Source organism: Portunus trituberculatus, chromosome 10, assembly GCF_017591435.1.
Source record: "Portunus trituberculatus isolate SZX2019 chromosome 10, ASM1759143v1, whole genome shotgun sequence".
In the NCBI taxonomy this organism is placed as follows: domain Eukaryota; kingdom Metazoa; phylum Arthropoda; class Malacostraca; order Decapoda; family Portunidae; genus Portunus; species Portunus trituberculatus.
The window spans coordinates 1,823,369-1,845,211 of NC_059264.1; the positions used below are offsets into that span (position 1 = coordinate 1,823,369).

General features: G+C 39.1%; 3 protein-coding genes across 5 annotated transcripts in view; 2 read left to right on the top strand and 1 right to left on the bottom strand.

Annotated features, from left to right (window-relative positions):
• The window catches only part of LOC123501831 (vacuolar protein sorting-associated protein 13D-like), a 58,381-nt gene extending 50,358 nt beyond the window's left edge, over positions 1-8,023 (top strand). The window contains exons 67-80 of the mRNA XM_045250859.1: positions 37-66; positions 1,072-1,250; positions 1,455-1,589; positions 1,882-2,034; positions 2,318-2,464; positions 2,700-2,872; positions 3,198-3,417; positions 3,745-3,919; positions 5,253-5,452; positions 5,579-5,691; positions 5,937-6,074; positions 6,615-6,746; positions 6,886-7,066; positions 7,512-8,023. Coding sequence (XP_045106794.1) covers positions 37-66; positions 1,072-1,250; positions 1,455-1,589; positions 1,882-2,034; positions 2,318-2,464; positions 2,700-2,872; positions 3,198-3,417; positions 3,745-3,919; positions 5,253-5,452; positions 5,579-5,691; positions 5,937-6,074; positions 6,615-6,746; positions 6,886-7,066; positions 7,512-7,598 — 2,063 coding nt within the window. The 3' untranslated portion in view covers positions 7,599-8,023. The remainder of the gene's footprint in view (positions 1-36; positions 67-1,071; positions 1,251-1,454; positions 1,590-1,881; positions 2,035-2,317; positions 2,465-2,699; positions 2,873-3,197; positions 3,418-3,744; positions 3,920-5,252; positions 5,453-5,578; positions 5,692-5,936; positions 6,075-6,614; positions 6,747-6,885; positions 7,067-7,511) is intronic.
• An 895-nt stretch (positions 8,024-8,918) lies between these two features.
• LOC123501812 lies at positions 8,919-11,955 on the bottom strand. Of its 3 annotated transcripts, none has more exons than XM_045250830.1 (6): positions 11,714-11,955; positions 10,976-11,144; positions 10,668-10,765; positions 10,277-10,431; positions 9,698-9,873; positions 8,919-9,055 (listed from the first exon to the last, which is right to left on the bottom strand). In XM_045250830.1, the coding sequence occupies exons 1-5, from the start codon at positions 11,918-11,920 to the stop codon at positions 9,813-9,815; spliced, it is 690 nt and encodes a 229-aa protein (XP_045106765.1). In that variant the 5' UTR covers positions 11,921-11,955; the 3' UTR covers positions 8,919-9,055; positions 9,698-9,812. The 3 variants fall into 3 exon arrangements, with proteins under 3 accessions (XP_045106765.1, XP_045106764.1, XP_045106763.1); XM_045250829.1 differs by lacking the exon at positions 8,919-9,055 and adding an exon at positions 9,191-9,332; XM_045250828.1 differs by lacking the exon at positions 8,919-9,055 and having other exon boundaries at positions 9,705-9,926.
• A 173-nt stretch (positions 11,956-12,128) lies between these two features.
• On the top strand, positions 12,129-17,085 carry LOC123501813 (28S ribosomal protein S10, mitochondrial-like). Its single transcript, XM_045250831.1, has 5 exons — positions 12,129-12,376; positions 12,810-13,007; positions 13,654-13,805; positions 14,585-14,783; positions 16,937-17,085. Exons 1-5 carry the CDS (start codon positions 12,317-12,319, stop codon positions 16,991-16,993), a joined length of 666 nt encoding a protein of 221 aa, XP_045106766.1. The 5' UTR covers positions 12,129-12,316; the 3' UTR covers positions 16,994-17,085.
• The last annotated feature ends 4,758 nt before the right edge of the window (positions 17,086-21,843 follow it).

The window sequence follows — 21,843 nt, forward strand, 5'->3', positions numbered from 1 at the left end:
GACAATGTGTTAAAATAGTGTTTTTTGCACTTCCAGGATCTCATTCTGGGGGATCCTGGCAACTGTGTATGTATTCCTGTTGTGGAAAGGCACCAACATGCCTCACGTGTAAACTCTTAACACACCCAGTGTACATAGCAGCACCTAACCACCTTGGATGGCTCCTCAGCTCCTGTAGAGGACAGCCATGATTGCTGCATGACAGAGTCCATTTCACTTTTCCTTGGTCATCAGCTTGCCCCTCTTAAGTCTTTTGTTGTTTGTTGTTCCCAAGACATGGCTTACGTACTCCATATATAAAATATACTATCTGATCAATTTAGAAGGTTGCTGTATGTACATATCTGTCTGTATTAGCATATCTAACACCTGTCCTTAAGAATATTCCCAAGGATGTTCTCTTCTTCCTCTTCTTACATGCTCTAAATCTCTTGTTCAGCTCTCTCTATCCTTTCCCTTATATTCTAACATTCTTTCCCTCTGTTTTACTGGACATTGCTGTCTTGCATCCACTGCATCAAAGGAACTCATGTGGAATCTTACAACATCATCCTTTCCACTCTCCTTTAGAGGAATCTCCCCCAGCCTGGCCATTGTATCTACCACCCCACCACTCTTGACTTTCATCCCACACCTAAACAAAACCAAAAAATGCATGTGCATAGAAATTTTTTCTACCTCTAATAATATCCATAGAAATTTGTCTTACTTTTTATATGGTATCTATTTAGAAGATTTCAAATTATCATTGAAAATATATAGTATTCAAAGGATATTAGATTATGTACATACATTTGAGGGAAGGAGAAATTGCTTGATGGTGATGTCAGATGGAATGGTCAATTCAGACATAATATTGTATTATTGTATTATTTTTACTATAATAGTACACTCATGTCAGTATTATGGACTACAAGGAGCAGCATGAGTCTGATGAAGCCAGTTGTCCACAGGGACCGACACTAAGGTCAGGTTATCAACAATTACCTATGGAAGACAGATGTGTTCAAGTGTGTATCTAATTTTGTCAAAGAAGGATCAAACAGTATTGCTAATGATGGCTCTCTGCAGGGAATGATGTGGTGCTGGGTCCACCACAGCTGGTGCAATATGACACCCTGGCCAATGGAGTGCCGCTGGAGCAGGCCATCTCCAGGCAGCGGCTCCGGCCAGGGTCTGGGATGCTGTCTGTGAGGGTGGACACAGACGGTCCCACGAGAATCCTGCAGATTACTGATGTCCACAGCAAGGTGAGACTCAAGGTCCTGCCACATGCACTTCAGGAACTAAACAAATAACACACACCATTTTTGGATTGAGTACATAATTGTTTATGAAAGTACTGATGGCTGCCGTGTTGGTGATCTTGTTCTTGACACTGGCATCCTAATCTAAACAGAAAGAGTAGTGAAAGAATAGAATAGTAATGAATATTTTATCCACATTTGACTCAGGGAGCGTCGGCTGTGGCTCGCACTGAGAGTGGAGACTGGGTGAGCCTGGTGGACGAGGGAGGAACCACCACCATAAAGAAGACAAGTGCTGCCTCTCAGCAGATCAAGGATGACTCAGGTTTACATGAAGTGGAAGTGAGTGCTTTGCTCTATTATTATTATTATTATTATTATTATTATTATTATTATTATTATTATTATTATTATTATTATTATTATTATTGATTTTCTTCTATTTGAAAATAAAATCTTGAAAGCATTGATATTATAATTATGGTGATTTGAGTGATATTGCTAATAAGACAAACAAATATTTCCTTAGACCAAAGTATTGTAGCTAGAATATATCAAGAAACCCCAATATTTTCCTCCAGCGTCACTGATCCTCTCTGCCTTTCATCATTCTTTGTTATGTCTTTGTCCTCAGCTCCAGTTGAAGCTGCAGGGAGGCATTGGCCTCTCCCTCATCATGCAGTCACCTCCTGAGGAGCTGATTTATGCCAAGCTGACGGACATAGTATTCCAGTACCAGAGCTCTCCTCTCCAGCGCACCATAGACTGTAGTGTGAGAGACATTCAGGTACGTCATGTGCACAAGCAGGCATGTATCTTGGATGGAATATTTATTGTTATTCTTTCATCTTCATAATCATGTGTCTTGTCTTTGTATTTTTATTATATTCATGAAGAGTATAAGTTCTCGGGACAGATTTTCTCTTGTGGTGGTACCACCTTTGTTTCATTAATGCCAAACTTGAGGTAATGTTCGTTTTTCTACAAAGGCAACCAAACATTGTCTTAGACAAGATACTCAGAGTTAGTCAGTTATTCATTGAGCATTTGTGCCTTAACCGGTTGAATAGGTGGACAATCAGCTGCTTGGAGCCCAGTGTCCCATAATGCTGTACGTCACACCTCAAAGCAAGAATGATGAGACCCGGTACCTGCCAGCAATCTACCTCACTGCACACCAACTCCTGTCTTCCTGTACTAATTCTTATATATTTAAGGTAAGCGTTGGCATGATGCATTAACACATGTAGCACTCATGATGCCGTAAAGGTCCAGTCTTCAGGCTGGTTTTGGCCAGATGGTGTGAGTAGGCTTTCTAATGCAGGATGCCTCATTAGAGATGTGTTTAGTTCTTGGAAATCTTTAGTGTATGCTTCCTTCTGCCATCTGTCATATAATTTTGTACCTCATTCTGATATGAATTTGCTGCAATTCTTTTGTTATTTTTTACAGAATCTGAACCTGACCATGAAGAACCTCACCCTCACCCTGGAGGAGAGCCTGGTGTTCAAGGTGTTGCTGTTGGCAGGGTATGACCAGTCAGACTCTGAGCTGGAGAAGGTGGAGGAGCGGCAGTACGACATGAGGAGGATGCTTGCTGCTGCCACCTCTGCTAATGCCACTAGGTCAGGACACCCTAACAACAACTACCTACACAGAAACAAAACTAAAAACTGCAAAGTGCATTCAGGAGTCATAATTGCCTCCTTATTCAAATTCAACCACCAAAATAAAAATGTTTAACTTGATACAATGTTTTCAAAGTGGGGTTGGTGCTGCTTATGACTTTCTTTGAGTAGATTATTACTTGGTATCTTTCTATATTTTTTTTTTTGTACTTACCTATGTACTGTACCTTAATATTGTATGATTTTCAATTTAACTTTCCTGTAAATTGACACTTCATGAGGAAATATTATTTTATTTGTTGCTTTTTTGGCTTCATCACAGGTACTACTTTACTATCCTGGAGCTGCAACTGAAGCAGGTGCGCCTGAGTGTGCTTACCTCCAAGAAATTGAGTTCAGAATTAAAGAGCATCAAAAGGAAGATGGGACTTACTCTTGTCAGATTTGAGCATGCAAGCGTCAACCTGGAACCTTTTGTTCGACAGCACCCCTTTGAGACCTCACGCTTTCTTCTTGACTGCATCACCAAGCACTACAAGGAGGTAAACTTACTGTGGCAACAACGCTGGTGGACAATTGTGACTTTGTCTTGAGTGAGGCAAGCAAGGGCATTGTGCCTTGTGATTCATTTTGACTCATACATGTTCTAGTAAGTGATTCAGATTTCAAGCAAAGGTCTTACACCAATCAAGTAAATATTTTTGCATCCAAACAGGACATATGCCAGGTTGGACTTATTCCAAAGCAGATGTATAGCAAGGTGACAGTAGATATTTTATTACATCATATTAAAAAGCCTGTTTCTGTCAGACCACAAAGGTTGTTCTCCCTGACTTTTATATGACTACTTAGGTGTTTCTTCCATCCAGGAACTGAAGTCACAGGCAATGAAGATCTTGGGCTCCACGGATTTCTTAGGTAATCCCTCGGGCTTCTTGGCCGATGTGAGCGAGGGCGTGAGTGAGCTGGTCCATGAAGGCTCAGTGGGTGGCCTTGTGTGGAATGTGACGCATGGCATGGCCAACTCCACCGCAAAGGTGACGGGTAAGCTTTTGATGCTTCTGCCACCACCATCAACACCACATTGTAGGGACAGCAGGTCTTGAAGATTAGTTATGTTAGTTTGTAATACACCATTATGAATATTAGGAGAAATTAAGATTCAATTTGTTCATGTTATTTGTCTCGGTAAGTGTCCAGTGTTGCCGTGACGCCATCTGTAGCCTGCAAGACTTTCATATAGAGTCGGCTGCTCAGCATTTTGTCTGCTGCTTCCACAATCCATTAAAAGGAGGTCCTTAGCAGCGAGGTATGAGTGTCTGCCAACTCTTAGCTTTGTCACAGTCATTTTCTGATCGTCACATTCATGTTTGTACATAAAAGACATTATTATTAGCTGAGCATCCACTGTTATTGGCAGGTAGGAAGGTAATTGCCTGTATAATTCAAGACAGGAGAAACATTGCTGCTTCCTGAGGAGAGTGAACATTAAAACATTATCTCTGTATTTAAATCACTGTTCTCCTGCTCCAGTTTGATTTGCCAGCACCTGTGTTGTTTACCTGTGTATGTGAGCAATGTACTGCTTTGATGTTATTGATTTGGAGTGATCAACACCTGAACTATGGGAAGATGGAGTCAGGAAAACAGCATCTCATATCTCACACTGAAAAGTATACTTTGAGAAGTATTTGTATTTTATATCTTCATATATGAACATTTCTTTTATGGCTTACCTGCTTTGTGAAAGTTAATAAATGTCTTGTTTTATTCATATTTTCATAATATCATGATCATTATTGCAGTGATGCTGTTTTCATGTTCCTAACTTTCTGTCTTGTAAATTGTGTGAAAATTTTGATTGGTGTGGTTTGTTTGATTCCTAAACTAAACATTAAAAGTATCACATGCTAGAATTATGAAACTGCCAAGTATGAGATTCCTAAGTAGGAAACTTTAGTAATGAATATACAAATCTTAAATACTTTAAAAGTGAATACTAGTACATGGTCACTGTTCTCCTAAATCTATTTAGAGTGGTCCTCAAGATTCCGTCCTGTCACCCACTCCTTATTATTCACCAGTGACCCTCTAAACTCCCAACTCCCTAACTCCTCTACAGTGAATGACAAAGAGTCAGAGCCTTTAACTGTACCAGATACATTGTCAGCATTCTCCATTACCTCATTGGCAGTGTCAGTTGTTACTATCAGGTACACAACACTGATGCTTGCAGTGTGTGGTGAGTGTTACATAGTGCAGGCTGTGAGTGGTCACTTATGTTACTTTGTGTTAAATAGGAAACATGACATTTCTTTTGACCTGGCAAATACAAGTGTCTTACTTTACCCAAAATTCACCTCTGCATTCCTCTTAGGCTCATTATCGGATGCAGTGGGCCATGTGACAATGGACGACAAGCATGAGGAACACCGCCAGAAGCTGCGGTTGATGCAGACAGCTCACAGCACTGACCACATCATGGCTGGCCTGAAAGGGCTTGGCCTAGGACTGTATGGTGGCCTGACCAGCATTGTGTCTCAGACCTACACCGGTGCCACACAGGAGGGCCTGCCTGTTAGTGCTTTATAACTTTTTATTTTTTCTTTCATTTTATTTATTTATTTTTATTCATCTCTGACAAATTATGCATCCATGATATTTTATCGAATCCTGTTGTAACTCTTCTATCACTTTTTGCAGGGCTTCATCTCAGGGTTTGCTAAAGGCATGGTGGGCACTGTCACTAAGCCAGCCATTGGCTTACTGGACCTGGCAAGCAGCACTTCACTTGCTGTTCGGGATTCAAGCAAAAAGTAAGGCTGGATCTTCTTTTCTAATGTACTGTTCTTTATTTTGCTAAAAGTTAGCAAATTTTAAGATACATGTACGCTGCTATCCCTCTCCAGTCGTGGATATGAGATTCTTGTAAATCAACATGACTGTGCACCAAAAGGGAAATGTGCCAAACACTAAGAGTATGTATAGGTTGAGAGAATTGATCAATTAATACTATAATTCTACTGAAGACTAACTTGAATGGTGTGTTTCTGTTATTCAGCCCCCTGCAGAAGATGCCAAATCGCATCCGGAAACCCCGGCTGGTGGTTGGCTTGAATGGACTGATTCCGAGATACAACCTGAACCAAGCAGAGGGACAAGAGCTGCTACTTTCCTTCGACCATGAGGAAAATGAAATGTGAGTCTCTATAACCACAAAAAACTGTTTATACACATATGCCATTCTTGTAAGTGTGATGCATTGCTTTGGTGTTTTCTTTCTTTTTATAGTCCTTTTTCTATAGCATAGAAAATAGATTTTTTTGGGGGAAAAGCTTGACTGAAGGTGTTGTCTCATGTATGGTTAGAAGTGGATAATTAGAGGTTGTGCTGTAAGAGTTTGAAGTTATTTAGAAACAGAGAGAGGATCAGACAAATGTGTCCTATTTCAGAATGTTGAATAGTTTTGCTTGAATTTCAAAACATCCCATAGCAAGGTAGAATATAAAACCCAATATGTCTTGGTGTGTGTGTGTGTGTGTGTGTGTGTGTGTGTGTGTGTGTGTGTGTGTGTGTGTGTGTGTGTGTGTGTGTGTGTGTGTGTGTGTGTGTGTGTGTGTGTGTGTGTGTGTTTATGGTGCTTTGGTGCTTTGTCTCAGCTAATCCATTAGAAGTGGTTGTTGCAATATGTAGTGATGAATTGGTGGAGAATTACTCACTGAGGATTATTTCTTTGTAGCTTCCTTGGGTATGATGTGCTGCGTGAGGGTGAGGGAGACATGAAAGTGTTGATATCCAGCCAGCAGGTGCGAGTGTTCAGCCAGAGTGATCCAGCCCTGCCTCCAACGCCAGTCCTCAACGTGCCCTACAGGTACAGCCACTGACAACAGTCATCACCTTTTCAAAACTGATTTTACCACAGCCTCAATTACAATGCATCAAATAAAGGAACTTTGAATGTATAATGTCAAGATATGATGTATTTATCATTGATGTTGATATATTTCCAGGGACCTATATCACTGCAAGCCTATCATTCTGCAAGGGGACGAGTCTGAAATTGAGCACAAGCACTACATTGAACTCACCTTAAAAGCAGAGTGGCCAGAAGGCCACATTATTCCACGCCCCTCAGACTTGGCCTATAAACGGCCTAAAGTTCGCTGTGATTCCCAAGAAATTGCTCACAAGGTAAGATAATGTGGCAAGCCAGAAAGACTCTTGCACACACCAGTAGCTGGATCCCACTGATGTAAAAATGTATGTGAAGTTACCTCTCATGAACATCAACTCACTCATTCCTCAGTTTATTAACATTCAAGTTAGGGATGTAAATTCAAGTCTATGAAAATACCCACATTAGATATGAATGTGACTGTATTGTATGGTGGTCTGTAGGACTGTCTCTTTCCAGCAGGGAACAACAAGGCTAAGAGTGCCAATGGTGTGTGTGTGTGTGTGTGTGTGTGTAGTTGGTTTTCCCTGTTTAGGTTATTCCATATGGGATTGCCTGGCTGGTCTATAGTAGATAGATGTGTTACTTTATATGTTAGTTTTATGGCACTCACAACAAGAGTAGGTATGCTTCAGAATAGGATCAGAGCACTATGGTACTCTAACAGTTTTTCTCAAACAGGTGGCCCAGCAAATCAATTATGCAAGAAACCTCCATGACGAATTGAGGCAGACACTGTTCATGCAGGAAGAGGAGACAGTAGAGTAGAGAAAGACAGTTGAAGTGGACTTACAAACCTAGTGAATTCCTACCAAAATATAGTTCTATTTTCTTTCAGCTTATATTTTGGAAAAACTACTTTTCTGAACTACAGTTGAGATTATACACATTTGTAAATAGATAGCCAAAGTACCAAAGCATCTTAGTTATTAATCAAAACAAATTGTTGATGTACAGTACCATATTTTTGTCACTACAATGAACATATTGTCCATTCTTCATCTGTTATATATATATATATATATATATATATATATATATATATATATATATATATATATATATATATATATATATATATACATAATTTATTTATTTTTTTGTTTTGTTTTTTGTGTAGGGTAACTACTTGTGATATATAATAAATGGTACTATGTAGTAAATTTTACATTAACAAAAAGCATCTGATTTCTGATTATGGTTTGCTTTCAAACTTCTTTGGGAAATTTGTAGGTAATGGAAGAAGTAAAAGTGCATGAATGACACCAGTATCCTGGCAAGGCTAACCACAGACCATCATCATAGTTGGAGGCTTTCCAATGTCACAATTACTGTGTCCCTCTTGAACAAATGCCATCCAGATACTCCTCTGTTGCACAACCATCCAGGACTCATCGGCCATCACCATGTCAGGAGGACTGAACATGGCTGAAGGTGTAGGTAAGGTGGGAGTGGGCAGGGCAGTGTGGGAGCCATTTTCTGCCACTGTGCTGATTAAATATCATCACTCATTACAAAACTGACCAAAGCATTTTCAGAGCATGTGAATTGCCATAAGTATTAATTTACCACTTTATAATACTTCAGTTTTGCTCTATGGCTACACTTGTATTTACGTATTTTTTTTTTATTTATTTATTCTTTTTGCCAGAGTATATTGAGATTAGTGTGACAGCTAAATGGATAACAAATTACTTGTACTCAATTTTCTTAATAATGCGTTGTACCAATATTATTGTTTTCCTATTGGTATATCTTTTCAAATCAGCTTAGTAATTTTGAAGCCTTAGGAGAGTAAATTTTTGTTCTTTCTTTATAATTTAGCTTCTGAAACCAGTTCTCTCACATTCACATTCTTACATATATTGTCAAAAATCTTCCATGTACATAATAACTGTAGACATTGAAGTTGCTACAAATTATGGGGAGGAAAACAAACCACCTGTGTACTAGATGACATTAGCAAACACTGATTTATTTTTCCATTATTTATTTTTTAACAAAGTCTTTATATGTACAACAACGTCTCATCACTTTCCAACTCTGTTTAGCTGCTTCGCACATCTTTCCCTGCGCCGCTTTATGAAGCTGAGAGAAGACTTGTGTCTCACACCTATATCCCGAAGTCTTCCATTGTCATTCTTCAAACACTCTGAATCTAAAGCCAGCCAGTAGTTCCTCCAAATATACTTCCAGCTCACAGTTTTTCTCACACCTTGACGACCCTGCAAGAAAACATAAAAAAAAAGATGTATGAAAGTCTGGATAAGGAGATGGTAATTAAAAGAGTATGTATGGATACATGGCCTAGCTATTTTCCTATATAGTACAAATAGGTAAACACACACTCACCAATGCAAGAGCAACATGCTTCCTGAGAGCCACTTTTAGGTCGTGTACAGTAGCCTCTAGGGGCACCACCACACCCCACAGCCCACCATCAGCCTTCTCCACATACACCTTCATGGCACGACCATGCTCTAGTTCATTCAGCACTCTTACCTACAGGTCAAATAGCATAATAAAGACTAAGATCAGATACTGTACTGAGATAAATACTGCTACCCATTCAGTGCCTGAGAAAATAATGAATGATAAATTATGGTGGACAACACCTACACTCCAGTAAACTGAGATACACTGTGTGTATCATAGCAGCCAATCAGAGTAAATGTATATGCAAACTTGAAAGCCAATCAGAATCATGAAAATAATTCTTCAAATATTGAAAGATTGAAAACTGTCACCATTCTATTAATTGTGTTCTCACAGAATGCATCAAATGTACATCAGAATATGAAAATGTGGTATTTTGATGGTGAAGATGAAGGAGGCCAGTATTCTCTCCTAAACAGTGAGCCCCTTACCTCTTCAAGAGTGACTTGTGGATGGAGATCAGACAGGAGTGGGTCGGCTTCCAACAGGTGACTCACAGCCTCCTGGAAACACTTCTTCAGCTCTGCATGAGATGATATTTTGTCCTCATCCATTTTTCCACTCTGTTGTAGTGTTGTGGATGTATGTTAAGACTGGTGATGGGGCTCTGTGTGGCGGTCAATGGGATCAACACTACTGACACCCATTAAATTTTCCTTCCTGGAAATGAAATATATATATATATATATATATATATATATATATATATATATATATATATATATATATATATATATATATATATATATCTTTAAAACTCCATGTCAATCACAATGTAGTGTAAGCAATGGTTTGATATTTTGTTTGTTTTAATAAGAACTCAAAACTGTAAAATGTTTCCTCATGGAATTCCCAGGACTTCAGTATTTTTTTTACATCATATTCATTTGACATCTCTTCCAAATCAGTCCTACTCACAGATCTCTGCTCTCTTCAGATCTTCTCTTCAACATTCACTAGTAAAAACATCATTTGTAGCAGGCTGGTCTATACGGTCATGTTTCACTTACTCTGCACGTGTGAGCTCCTTCCTCAACAGGATACGTTTTCCAGGCTGGTCCTCAACACTGAGCTCTAAACGATCAACACTCCAAGGCTGCAAGCCGGCAGACCGTGAAGCCCAAAGATACAAAATTCCTGCCTGTTTTGTCCCCTTGAGGGGAACCTGCAAGGGAACAGCAAAGAATGTTGCATATACACCACTGTGAGTGTGTGTTTGTGTGTGCATTAACTAACTGAGAGACCACAGTTAACACACTCACATGCCTGTCCCAGCTGAAGTTGTTATGTGTTTCAACTGTGCAAATGAGATCACGGTACTACATACTCTACACATACAATCTCATGATAAGAAGACTATCAATCAACAAGTTATTGCTACACTGTGGCAGCTCAACTCACTTGGAACTGAGCCTCCTTCTCTGTGCAAAAATTGTTCACGTTGTCGCCCAAGTCCAGCCTGCCGTCCCTGATTGGCTCACCCATCAGGTAGGCAACACCTGTTGAGAGAGATTGGTTATACTGTACCTCAACACCAAGGGTTATACACCACCTTCAAACCATTACATGCTACAGGAACATTTAATTTAACCATGTTAAAGGTGATACGGTATTTAAAATTATAAAGAAATTAAAATAACTTTTTTTTCCACAAATAGCTGATGGTTAAGACAACAACCAGCATCAATAATTCCATTTCAGTTCCTTGCCTCTGTTTTCTCTAAGTATTCTCAGACTCTCTTGGTAATACTCGGTCTGCTTGATGCCATCCTGGATCCGCCCTCTGAAGTAATGTGCGCTGCCAATGACAATCACCCCTCCAATGGCTGCAGTCCGGGCGAGGGTGGGCAGGCTGGGCAACACCACCATTACTGGCCTCTGGGTGTGGGGTGTGAGAGAATACCATAAGTGATTCACACAATAAAGAAAATGGCTTATCAAATCTAAGGCATTCTTGCTTCTACCTTGAGAATGCACTAGTGGGTGTGAAGAAATCTGAACCTTTTTCCTGCATTTTGATCCTTAGCCTAAAGTCACGGTCACAGTCAGGGAAGCAATGTACAGTACTTAAGTTTCCTAGAGTATAGGTTCAGTGCTGAGGGTCCATCTAAGGGCATTGAGAGAGAGAGAGAGAGAGAGAGAGAGAGAGAGAGAGAGAGAGAGAGAGAGAGAGAGAGAGAGAGAGAGAGAGAGAGAGAGAGAGAGAGAGAGTCGTCCCATATTCAGAAACGCTTTGCTCTCTCACCACGACTATTTTCAAACACAGAGATGATTAGCGCCCTTTTCAAGAGTGTTTCTCCTGTTCATAATGTAAAGATCTTATCATTCTGCCTCTAGAACCGCAAAAAACTCGTGTAAATTTAGATAGTTTTTTTTTAAATAGTGGAGAGAGAGAGAGAGAGAGAGAGAGAGAGAGAGAGAGAGAGAGAGAGGGGCAGTTGCAGTACCGGGTGACTTGTTGCTGGTGTTGTTGAAGTACTAAGGGCCTGCAGCAGTGTGGTGTCACGGCCTCTACTGTAGTACTGTCCTAGGTGGTAGCAGTAGGCAGGTCCTCGGGTGAGAGTCCTGCAAGCTGTCCACTCTACTGGAAGAAGACACCGGTGTGCTTTGAGGGCCTTTAAGTCAGCCGTGACGAGGTGTACCGGTGCTGACATCCGTCTCACACAACACCAAAACAGCTGACTGCCACACCGAGCCAGCAAGATTAAGATCATACCAAAAGTTGATAATGGAACAAAAGGAAAATATGGATAAAAATTGATAGTAAAAGAAGAAAAAAAATAGGAAAAAGATGTTAGTGAAGAAAAGGAGAAAATAGATAAACCAGCAACAACAAAAGAGAAGAAATACAGAGTGGAGCCGTTGCAAAGGCTATCCACCCACTCCACAATCCACACTCGAGGCTGCGGCAACAAAATAGAGCAAACAACAACAACATAAGACTAACAAATGTGTAGGTGATAGCAGACAGAAGACACAAGACAATAGAAGACGTGACAGCCAACAAAGCGATACAAAGAAGAACAAGCAGAAGGTGAAGTGTTTACAAGATGTGGCGTCGTGCTGGTGCTGGTTTGGCGGTGCTGAGTGGCCGGGGCGCGGGTAGTGAGGTGAGTGCTGAGTGCTGATCTCTGTGTCTCTGTGCTTCTGTGTCCCATCCCGTTCTGGTTTGTATGTTGAATGTGTGTGTGTGTGTGTGTGTGTGTTTACAGGGCTGCAGGGCACTGGTGGGGGGTGTCAGGTATCACTGGGCACCGAGCTTTACTTTTCACCTTGTATATCTTGTTGTTCACTTCTCGGGGCACAGAGGGAGTCACCTTAGTCTGGTCATTGGTAAACACAAACTCTTCTATTTCTGGACAAAACACGATGCCCTGATAGGTTTGGAGGGGCGGTCTCCCTCCTACCCCTGCTCTGTGTTACGTAAAGTCAATGTGGGAGGGCAAGGGGGTGTATCCTTTCTCCCCCCCTAGAGATAAATGCATGAACAAGACCAGTAAGGTGATGGTTGCAGATGTCAGCATGTACTCTCCTCACTGACAGGTGTGTGCCAGGGTGCCAGGGGCCGCCACATGGATCAGGGCCACACCTGCTGCCCTGCCGCTGTGCCCAGGGGTCCACAGTAGCCCCACGGCAGGTGTGATGCTGCGGGGGTGTGGAGGTCTTGCCCACACCTCTGCCATGCCTGACAGGCTCCTCCACACCACCTCCTGCTCCACCACTGACTCTGACGCCTCTGTGGTGAGTGGCTGCTGTGGCATGTCCTGCCTTCACTGTAGGGGCTGGTTTTTTATTTACTTTTTGTTTTTATTGTTTTATTCTTTTTGTTGGGGGCAGTTGGTTATTTGCTGCTTTTTCCCTCATTTCTCCCTCACTTGACGGACAGAATTTTTCATGTAACCATCCCCTTATATATATATATATATATATATATATATATATATATATATATATATATATATATATATATATATATATATATATATATATATATATATATATATATATATATATATATATTTTTTTTTTTTTTTTTTTTTTTACATAAGAGGGAATACCAGCCAAGGGCAACAAACATTGAGATAAAAAAAAAAGGCCCCACTGAGGTGCCAGTTCCCAAACCAGATGATGTAGTTATAGGGGGACTCAAGGATGGTATAGAAGTCACATATTTTATTCTATTTTTTTCATTTATTTTATATATATATATATATATATATATATATATATATATATATATATATATATATATATATATATAAACTATACATACTTTTATTTATTTGTTTTGATAATTTTTTTTTGACAGAATACCAGTTTTCTTACTTCTTTTCAGTCATTTCCTCATCTTAACAAATACATACAACTTTTCACTCCACTTCTGTAGGCCGTGGTGGAGGCAGAGGTGGAGGATGAGTTGGACCGCCTGTATAGCCAAGTGGAGGTGGAATGCCGGGGACACGAACCAGCTGTCCTGCGTTCCTACCAGAAGTTTGTCAGCACTGCCGCAGCCCACCTGGATGTGCCTCTGGAGAAGATGTGAGTGTTGGGGCAAGCTTCTCAAGTCTCTGTTGCCTTGTCTTGACTTGTGGCTGGTTTAGTGGATGTTACTGAGGTTTTTAAGGGTGTTTTTGAGGTTCAGGTAGTTGTTTAAAGGTGTAGTGGAGAGTTAATGTGGTTCTGGTGGTGGTTTTAAAGGTGAAGTGGGAGTTAATGGGGTTAAGGGTGTTTTTGTGGTTCTGGTTCTAGTGGTGGTTTGATGGTTTGGTGGAAATTGCTGAGGTTTTTAAGGGTGTTTTTGTGAGACTCTGGTGGTTGTTTGAGGGTGTAGTGGGGTGGATTTTCAGTCAGTCGAACAGTCATTCATTCATTCAGTCGTCCAGTAAGTCAGTCAGCCAGTCATTCTTTCACATTCATATCCTATCAGTCAGCTGGTCACTCATTTACACACCTGTCCAGTCAGTAAGTCAGTCAGTCAGTCAGCCAGTCATTCACACATCTATCCAATCAGTCAGTCAGCCTGGCAGTCATTCACATACCTATCCAGTTAGTCAGTCAGTCACTTGCTCACTCATCCAGTCACTCAGTCAATCACTCACTCATTCACACACCTATCTAATCAACCAGCCAATCCATAAATCACTCCACTACATCACCCTTTCTTTCACTCACTCACTCACTCACTCACTCACTCACTCACTCACTCACTCTCAACTCTGTCTCACTCTCTCTCTCTCTCTCTCTCTCTCTCTCTCTCTCTCTCTCTCTCTCTCTCTCTCTCTCTCTCTCTCTCTCTCTCTCTTCCATGTCCTCCGCAGTGAGTGGCCCAAGAAACACATTCAGCGGTGGACTCTTCTTAAGTCCATCCACATCCACAAGAAGCACCGCGTTCAGTACGAGGCGCGCACTCACTTCCTGGTCATGAGATTTGTCCGCCTCACGTCCTCCACCGCTGACACCTTCCTTGAGTACATCCAGCGTAATCTTCCTGAGGGTGTTGCCATGAAGGTCACTAAGGTACGTGTGTGTGTGTGTGTTGGTTTGGTTAATTTGTTTTTGTTTTGTTTTGTTTTTCTTGTCTTGTCATTTTTTGTTGTCTCTCTCTCTCTCTCTCTCTCTCTCTCTCTCTGATGTTTAGTTTGCAAACTTTTTAACTTTTTCTTGTTTTTTTCTCATTCTCTTCTTTTTCTTTATTTTTCCTCTTTTGTTTTCCTTTTCTTTATTTTCTTTTCCTTTTCTTTTGTTGTTTTCTCTTTGACAAGGAAAGCAGAGTAAAAATGAACCAAAGAAAAGGAAGAAAAAAAAACTTATCTCAACCATGAAAGAAAATAAACGAGTATTTGTCTTTACCAATTTTTTTTTTTTTTTTTTTTTTTTTTACAATATTGAAGCAAAAAAAAAAATTGTTTCATGTGTATATTAGTGTTTATTTATTTATTATTTTTTTTTAACAATATAAAGGGAAAAGGAATGTGTTATGTTGCATGTGTGTGTCTGTGTGTATGTTTGTATGTGCATTGAATTAATGTGTTCACTCTTTCCTTGTTATTTTATTATGCGTATTATTTATTTCCCTTCTTTTTCCTTTTTCTTTCATTCTTCTTTTCTCTCACAAGGAAAGCAAAGTAAAAATGAACAAAAGAAAAAAAGAAAAGAAAAATACTTATCTCAATCATGAAAGAAAATTAAGTAGTATTTATTTTTCTCTTTTACAATATTGAAGCAAAAACAAAAGAAAAGAAAGTTTGATATGTGTATTAGTATTTATTTATTATTTCAACAATATAAAGGCAAACAAAATGTGTCTGTGTGTGTGCTTTTAATTAATGTGTTCATCCTTTCCTAGTTATTTTATGCATATCATTTATTTCCCTTCTTCTTTTCCTTTTTTTCATTCTTTTCTCTCACTAGGAAAGCAAAGCAAGAATGAGCAAAAAAAAGAAAAAAAATAATTGTTATCTCAACCATGAAAGAAAATGAATTTGTATTTTTTTTTTTTTATTATTATTATTTTTTTTACAATATTGAAGTAAAACAAAAAAAAATTGCATGTGTGTGTGTCTGTGTGTCTGTGCTTTCAATTCATGTGTTCAGCCTTTTTCTTATTTATTTTTTTTAGTACTATATGTCTTGTTTTATTTCCTTCCAATGATGTTTCTATGAGGTTTTGATGTAGCAATGTCACTGCTCACTACATTGTTGCTTATATTGGTGGTGCTGTGGGGTCTTTTATTATTCATTCATTTATTGTACTCACTCACTTGCTCACTCACTCACTCACTCACTCACTTGCTCACTCACTCACTCACTCACTTATTAGTTCATTTCGTCAACCATCAATTCACTAACTCATTCTGCTTCACACTCATTCACTCATTAATTCATTCTATCAACTATTTATTCTCTCTCTCTCTCTCTCTCTCTCTCTCTCTCTCTCTCTCTCTCTCTCTCTCTCTCTCTCTCTCTCTCTCTCTCTCTCTCTCTCTCTCTCTCTCTCTCTCTCTCTCTGTGTGTGTGTGTGTGTTTCTCATTTACTCACTCACTCATTCATTTCTTCACTAAATCATTGTAAACTGTCCATTCACTATCTCATTTTCTTTCTCCCTCACTCACTTATTGAATCATTCCATCAATCATCCATCCTCTCTGTTTCTCATTCACTCATTCATTCTACCAGTCATCCAGTTATTCACTTTTATTTCACACTCATTCACTCACAACTTTCCTCACACACTACTCACTTATTCAACCACCAATTTGCTCACTTGGGTATCCATTCATTCACTCACTTCATTCCCAACTTGTTCACTTGCTCATTTAATTCATAACTTATTTATTCGTTCATTTAATTCCTAACTCATTCACTCACTCACTCATTTCACTCCTAACTTATTCACTCACTCCCTCACTCCACCATTCAACTGTCCATTCACCACTCACACATTCCACTCCTCATTTCACTCACATACTCCCATTTACTCACTCCCACTCTCCCCCATTCACTCACACACCTCCTCATTCACTCACACACTTCTCTATCACTCCCACACTCCCACTTTCACTCCCATTCCCCACCCTTCACTCCCACTTCCTCCCTTTCACTCACACACTCCCCTATTCACTCATACACCTCCTCATTTACTCACACGCCCATTCTTACCTAATCACAGCACGAGATTCAGAAGCTGCCGGAACATGTGAAGCCTTCTGTGGAGGTTGTGGCGTGAGTGGGAGATGAGGCAGCGTGGTCTGGTGGTGTACAGAGGTGTTGCAGTGGTGTGTGTACTGTGTGTGTAAATATAAAGTGTGTATTCCTGAATCTTTGTGTTTGTTTTCCTCTGTATCATACTTTTGGTCTTCTAATGCTTTTGGTGACTTTATCTCTTGGTTTTTTTTTTTTTTTTTCCTTTTTGATTAGTGTTTAACCTCTAGAGTGCCATGACGCATTTCTATATTCATTCTGCTTACTGTTTGGTGATTTTATACAGCTTCAGAAACTTATGTGGGGGATTAAAATAGTGAAGACTGTGGCCATTAATCTTCTGACCTCCATAGACCCTTGCCAGTGTCAATAAAATGGTCTAATTGTACACAAATCTCAAGGTAAAATGTGTCCCAGCATTGAAGGGTGTAATTTCTTATTTATTTATTTTTTTTTTTTTGTTATTGAGGTTTTTTAAGGTTGGCAGTATAGGCTGAAATATGCTGACTCTATATTCCTTTGTTTATAGAGGTTTGCCAAGGGACTGAGTGAATGACTAGTTTAAAATGTAGTGTCTTTTATTCTCTGTGTTTATAGAGATTGGTGAGGTTAGATTAGGTTAGGTTAGGGTCAGAGTGAATGGATTAAATTGAAGTATAGTGTCTCTTTATTCCCTGTGTTTACTGAGGCTGGCCAAGAGACTGAGTGAAGGGAAATAGTTTGGTGTATCTGTGTATCTTATCTCTGTGACTCCTTGGTTGGACAGAAGGAAGAAAACCAAGACATTAGCATCCAGGTGATCTTTATTTTATACATGACGGTATTTGGCACACACACACACACACACACACACACACACACACACACACACACACACACACACACACACACACACACACACACACACATACACGTCACTTCCTAACCCTCGTCTTTTAAGCTTCTTTGGCATTTTGGTACAACAGAGAAAGGGAATCACTCTTTGGACTGACTAAGAGCAACATAATGAACAGTCTCAGTTGCATTTTATTTCTGGAACCATTTATTTTTTTTTATTTTTACCCCATTCAGTACTATGACACATCTTCATATTTATTCTGCCTAGTATCCGGTGATTTTATACAGCTTCAGAAACTTATGTGGGGGATTAGAATAGTGAGGACTGTTGCCATTAATCTTCTGACCTCCATAGACCCTTTCTAATGTCAATAAAATGGTCTAATCGTACACAAATATCATGGTGAAAATGTGTCCCAGTAATAAAAGGGTTAATAGTTGATAAATACAAAAGTGTTTCCTCTTAGTCAATGCAGTGCTTGGTGGTTCTCCGGCATTGAACACAGCACAGAACAGACTCAACCTGGCCGCGTCACATGGCACAGCTAACACACACTAGACTAACACACTGGAATGTCCCACGGAACATCAAGCTGTTGGATTATCACACTCTTGTTCAGTTGCACCTCACACCCACTCAAGCGCACATATACACATAGTACATCATTATTTTTATCTGTTCTCTTTCCTTTATTTTTTCATTTTGTTATTCACATGTACAGTTATGCATACATAAATCTTATTCTTATCTCCAATGCTTCCTTAATTCTATTGATTTTTTTATTTCCTATCTGTTTTTTTCCTTATCTAATTTTTTCCTTTATTTTATCTAATTTTAGTTTATGTTATTTTGCTTGTTTCTTTTTTTCTTTTCTGCCAGATTACAAGGGTCTCTCTCACTTACACACACACACACACACACACAAATACACACGCAGTCTCTAAAACACGCAGATACAAACTTCACATATAACACCTCAACACTATGCTAACCCTGCACTGAGATGCTAACCTTGGGGAACACATTAGGGATGAAGGAAAGAGAATATATCCTATTTCCTCACCCACACACACAAACACACACAGTACAACCCACCACTCACACGCACACACACACACACACACACACACACACAGTACAACCCACCACACACACACACACACTGAAAGCATCTTTACTCTTAACCCCCTTCAGTACCTGGACGTGCTTTCATATTTATTCTGGTGACTATTTGGTGATTTTAAACAACTTCAAAAACTTGTGTAGGGATTAGAATAGTGAAGACTGGCCATTTAATCTTCTGACCCTTCGTAGACCTTTCGTAATGTCAATAAAACCATCTAATCATACCCAAAACTCAAGGTAAAAAAAAATGCATCCCAGTACTGAAGGGGTTAATGCCAGCTTGGAGAAACCTTACTGTGTTTACATCAGAGCCACTCACATTCACTGTCCCAAGAGAGTGTGTGTTTGCAGTGTACTGGGAAGCCTTTGACATTAAACCTTACCCTGGTGCACATACTGAAGTGCTGATATAGAAAACCTTGATAGTGTTAATATAAAAAGACTTGATATACACTACTGGATGCTTCTTACGGTTTGAATGGGTGAGAAAAATTGTAATGGTTTTGGCAGGTTTTGTGTGTGTTGCGGTGTTGGTATAGAAAATGGAGGTTACTGGATGTTTTTGTTAATAGGGCTTCAGGTGAATGGGGAAATTATTAAGGAAGTTATATTGATGTTAATGGTAAATAAGAAGGTATTGTGTGTCTTTTAAAATGGTGAAAAATATATCCTGGATTGCATTGTAGAGTGTAGTGGTGATAATATATTAAAAGGTATGGAAATTATATTGATGTTGATGGTGAATAAGAATATTTTGGGTGTTTCTTAAGATTGTGAAAATATATCCTTGGTTGCATTGTAGAGTGTACTGGAAGTGATAGATTAAAAGGTATGGAAATTTTATTGATGTTTGTGGTAAATAAGAGGTTTTGGGTGTTTCTTAAGAGGGAGAAAGTATATCCAGGGTTATATTACTGAGCATACTGGTGATAATGTATTTTAAAAAGTATGGAAATTATTTTGACATTAATGATAATTAAGAAAGTTTTGTGTTTCTTAACCCCTTCAGTACTGGGATGCATTTTTGTATTTATTCTGCTTACAATTTAGCGATTTCATACAGCTTCAGAAACTTATGTGAGGATTAAAATAGTGAAGACTCTTGCCATTAATCTTCTGACCTCCATAGACTCTACGTAATATAAATAAAATCATCTAATCATACGCAAAAAGTCATGGTAAATATGCATTCCAGTACTGAAGGAGATAGGATGAAGGGAAGAATAACCATGGTTGCATTGCTGAGTGTATTGGTGATAAGAGACTAAAAAGATATACTGTAATAATTGCATTCTACACATCTGAGGTTCGGATGAGTATTCTTTGAAGTCGGCAGTGAGAATTAAACAGAGTATTGGTGAACTGAAAAGTATTGTATAGTCATGATTCCTTTGTAATACTCAAGATTTCACTTTCCATACAACATCACAACACCGACAGACAGACAGACAGACGGACAAACACACATACATATACATAGACCAACACTGATACATCTAACTACAACACTACAATACGTGTGAGAGAAGTGTAAAAATAGACGTGTTTGTGTCCTCTATGTGTTACTAGAGTTTGTGACTAGGGATGGGTCCAGAGGATGCTGTGATATGGCTAACAGTTGTACATACGTGTGACTGAGTGTAGGGTAGACTAGGTTAGGTTAGGTTAGGTTAGCTTTGGTATCGGCCTTTCTTAGTTTAGCCGTCACAGCCAAGGGAAGGGGTCTGGTACTGGACTGGTGGTTGATGCATTTTGTTATCATTACCGTGTGTATAAGATTAGGGTGAATTGTGTGTTTTTTCCAATATTTTTTGTTTTTTTCTATTTCCGTTTGTTATGTTTGGTTTGTCGCTCCTTCTGTGGTGAAAGTAGTGTTGCTTTTTGTGTGTGTTTGTGTTTTTGTTTGCTGCATTGTCAGGTGTATGAAATTGGGTTGAATCTGTGTTTTTTCCTGTTTTTCTTGTTTCTTTCTATTTTATCTTTTCTTCTGACGTGAATTTTTTTTTTTTTTTTTTTGTGTGTGTGTGTGTGTGTATGTGTGTTTGGGTCATAATTGTTTTGTGTTCTTCAGTTATGAATAGGTGTGTGTGTGTGTGTGTGTGTGTGTTTGGATTACGAGTTGGTATTCTTTATGTTTGCATGTGTGAATGGGTGAGTGAGTGTGTTTGTGTGTGTGTTTGTATTACGAGTGGGTATTCCTTATGTGAGTGTGTGTGTGTGTGTGTGTGTGTGTGTGTGTGTGTGTGTGTGTGTGTGTGTGTGTGTGTGTGTGTGTGTGTGTGTAGTAACCAACAAAACGGAAAAACTCTCACCCATTTGACGATACAATAGAAAAATAGTAATCACAAGACAGGGACAGCCGAGACACTACCACAACTATTAGCTACAGGACAAGTTCTGATGGACGTGTGTGTGTTTGATTAGTCTCTCCTGTAAACCTGAGCTCTAACACTAAAGAAAACAGGTGCATATACTGTATTCCTTGAAGTATGTGTCTATGTGCATGTGGTTATATATACACTAATGGAGGCAAGGTTTGTATGTGTTGGTTGTGTTTTTTATGGTTTTAAATGTGAAATTGTTGTTGTTGACTTTTTTTTTAATTTGGGAAATGATTGACTGGTATTTATTGTTATTATACACAAAAAGAAATTAAGTTTGTGTTGGTTAATGTTTTTCTTATACACAAAATTGAATAAAAGTTTAGTGTCTTATATACGTAAAGATATACTGATGGCTTGCTTCTCATACACAAAACTGAAACAAGTGTCGTGTTAGATATATGCAAATGAAAATATATCGATTGCTTACATGTTTCTTATACACAAAATATAACCAAGTCTAGCGTTGTATATACGTAAAAATACACAAATTGTTAGCTTTTCATACTTAAAACCAAACCAAGTCTAACA

Coding starts and splice junctions, on each gene's coding strand:
- LOC123501812 (XM_045250828.1), bottom strand. CDS start 11,920: ATGTCAGCACCGGTACACCTCGTCACGGCTGACTTAAAGGCCCTCAAA. Junction 10,766..10,975: donor AATACTTAGAGAAAACAGAG/GCAAGGAACTGA, acceptor CTCTCTCAACAG/GTGTTGCCTACCTGATGGGT. Junction 10,432..10,667: donor AGAAGGAGGCTCAGTTCCAA/GTGAGTTGAGCT, acceptor GTTCCCTTGCAG/GTTCCCCTCAAGGGGACAAA.
- LOC123501813 (XM_045250831.1), top strand. CDS start 12,317: ATGTGGCGTCGTGCTGGTGCTGGTTTGGCGGTGCTGAGTGGCCGGGGC. Junction 13,008..13,653: donor CTGACTCTGACGCCTCTGTG/GTGAGTGGCTGC, acceptor CCACTTCTGTAG/GCCGTGGTGGAGGCAGAGGT. Junction 13,806..14,584: donor GATGTGCCTCTGGAGAAGAT/GTGAGTGTTGGG, acceptor TGTCCTCCGCAG/TGAGTGGCCCAAGAAACACA.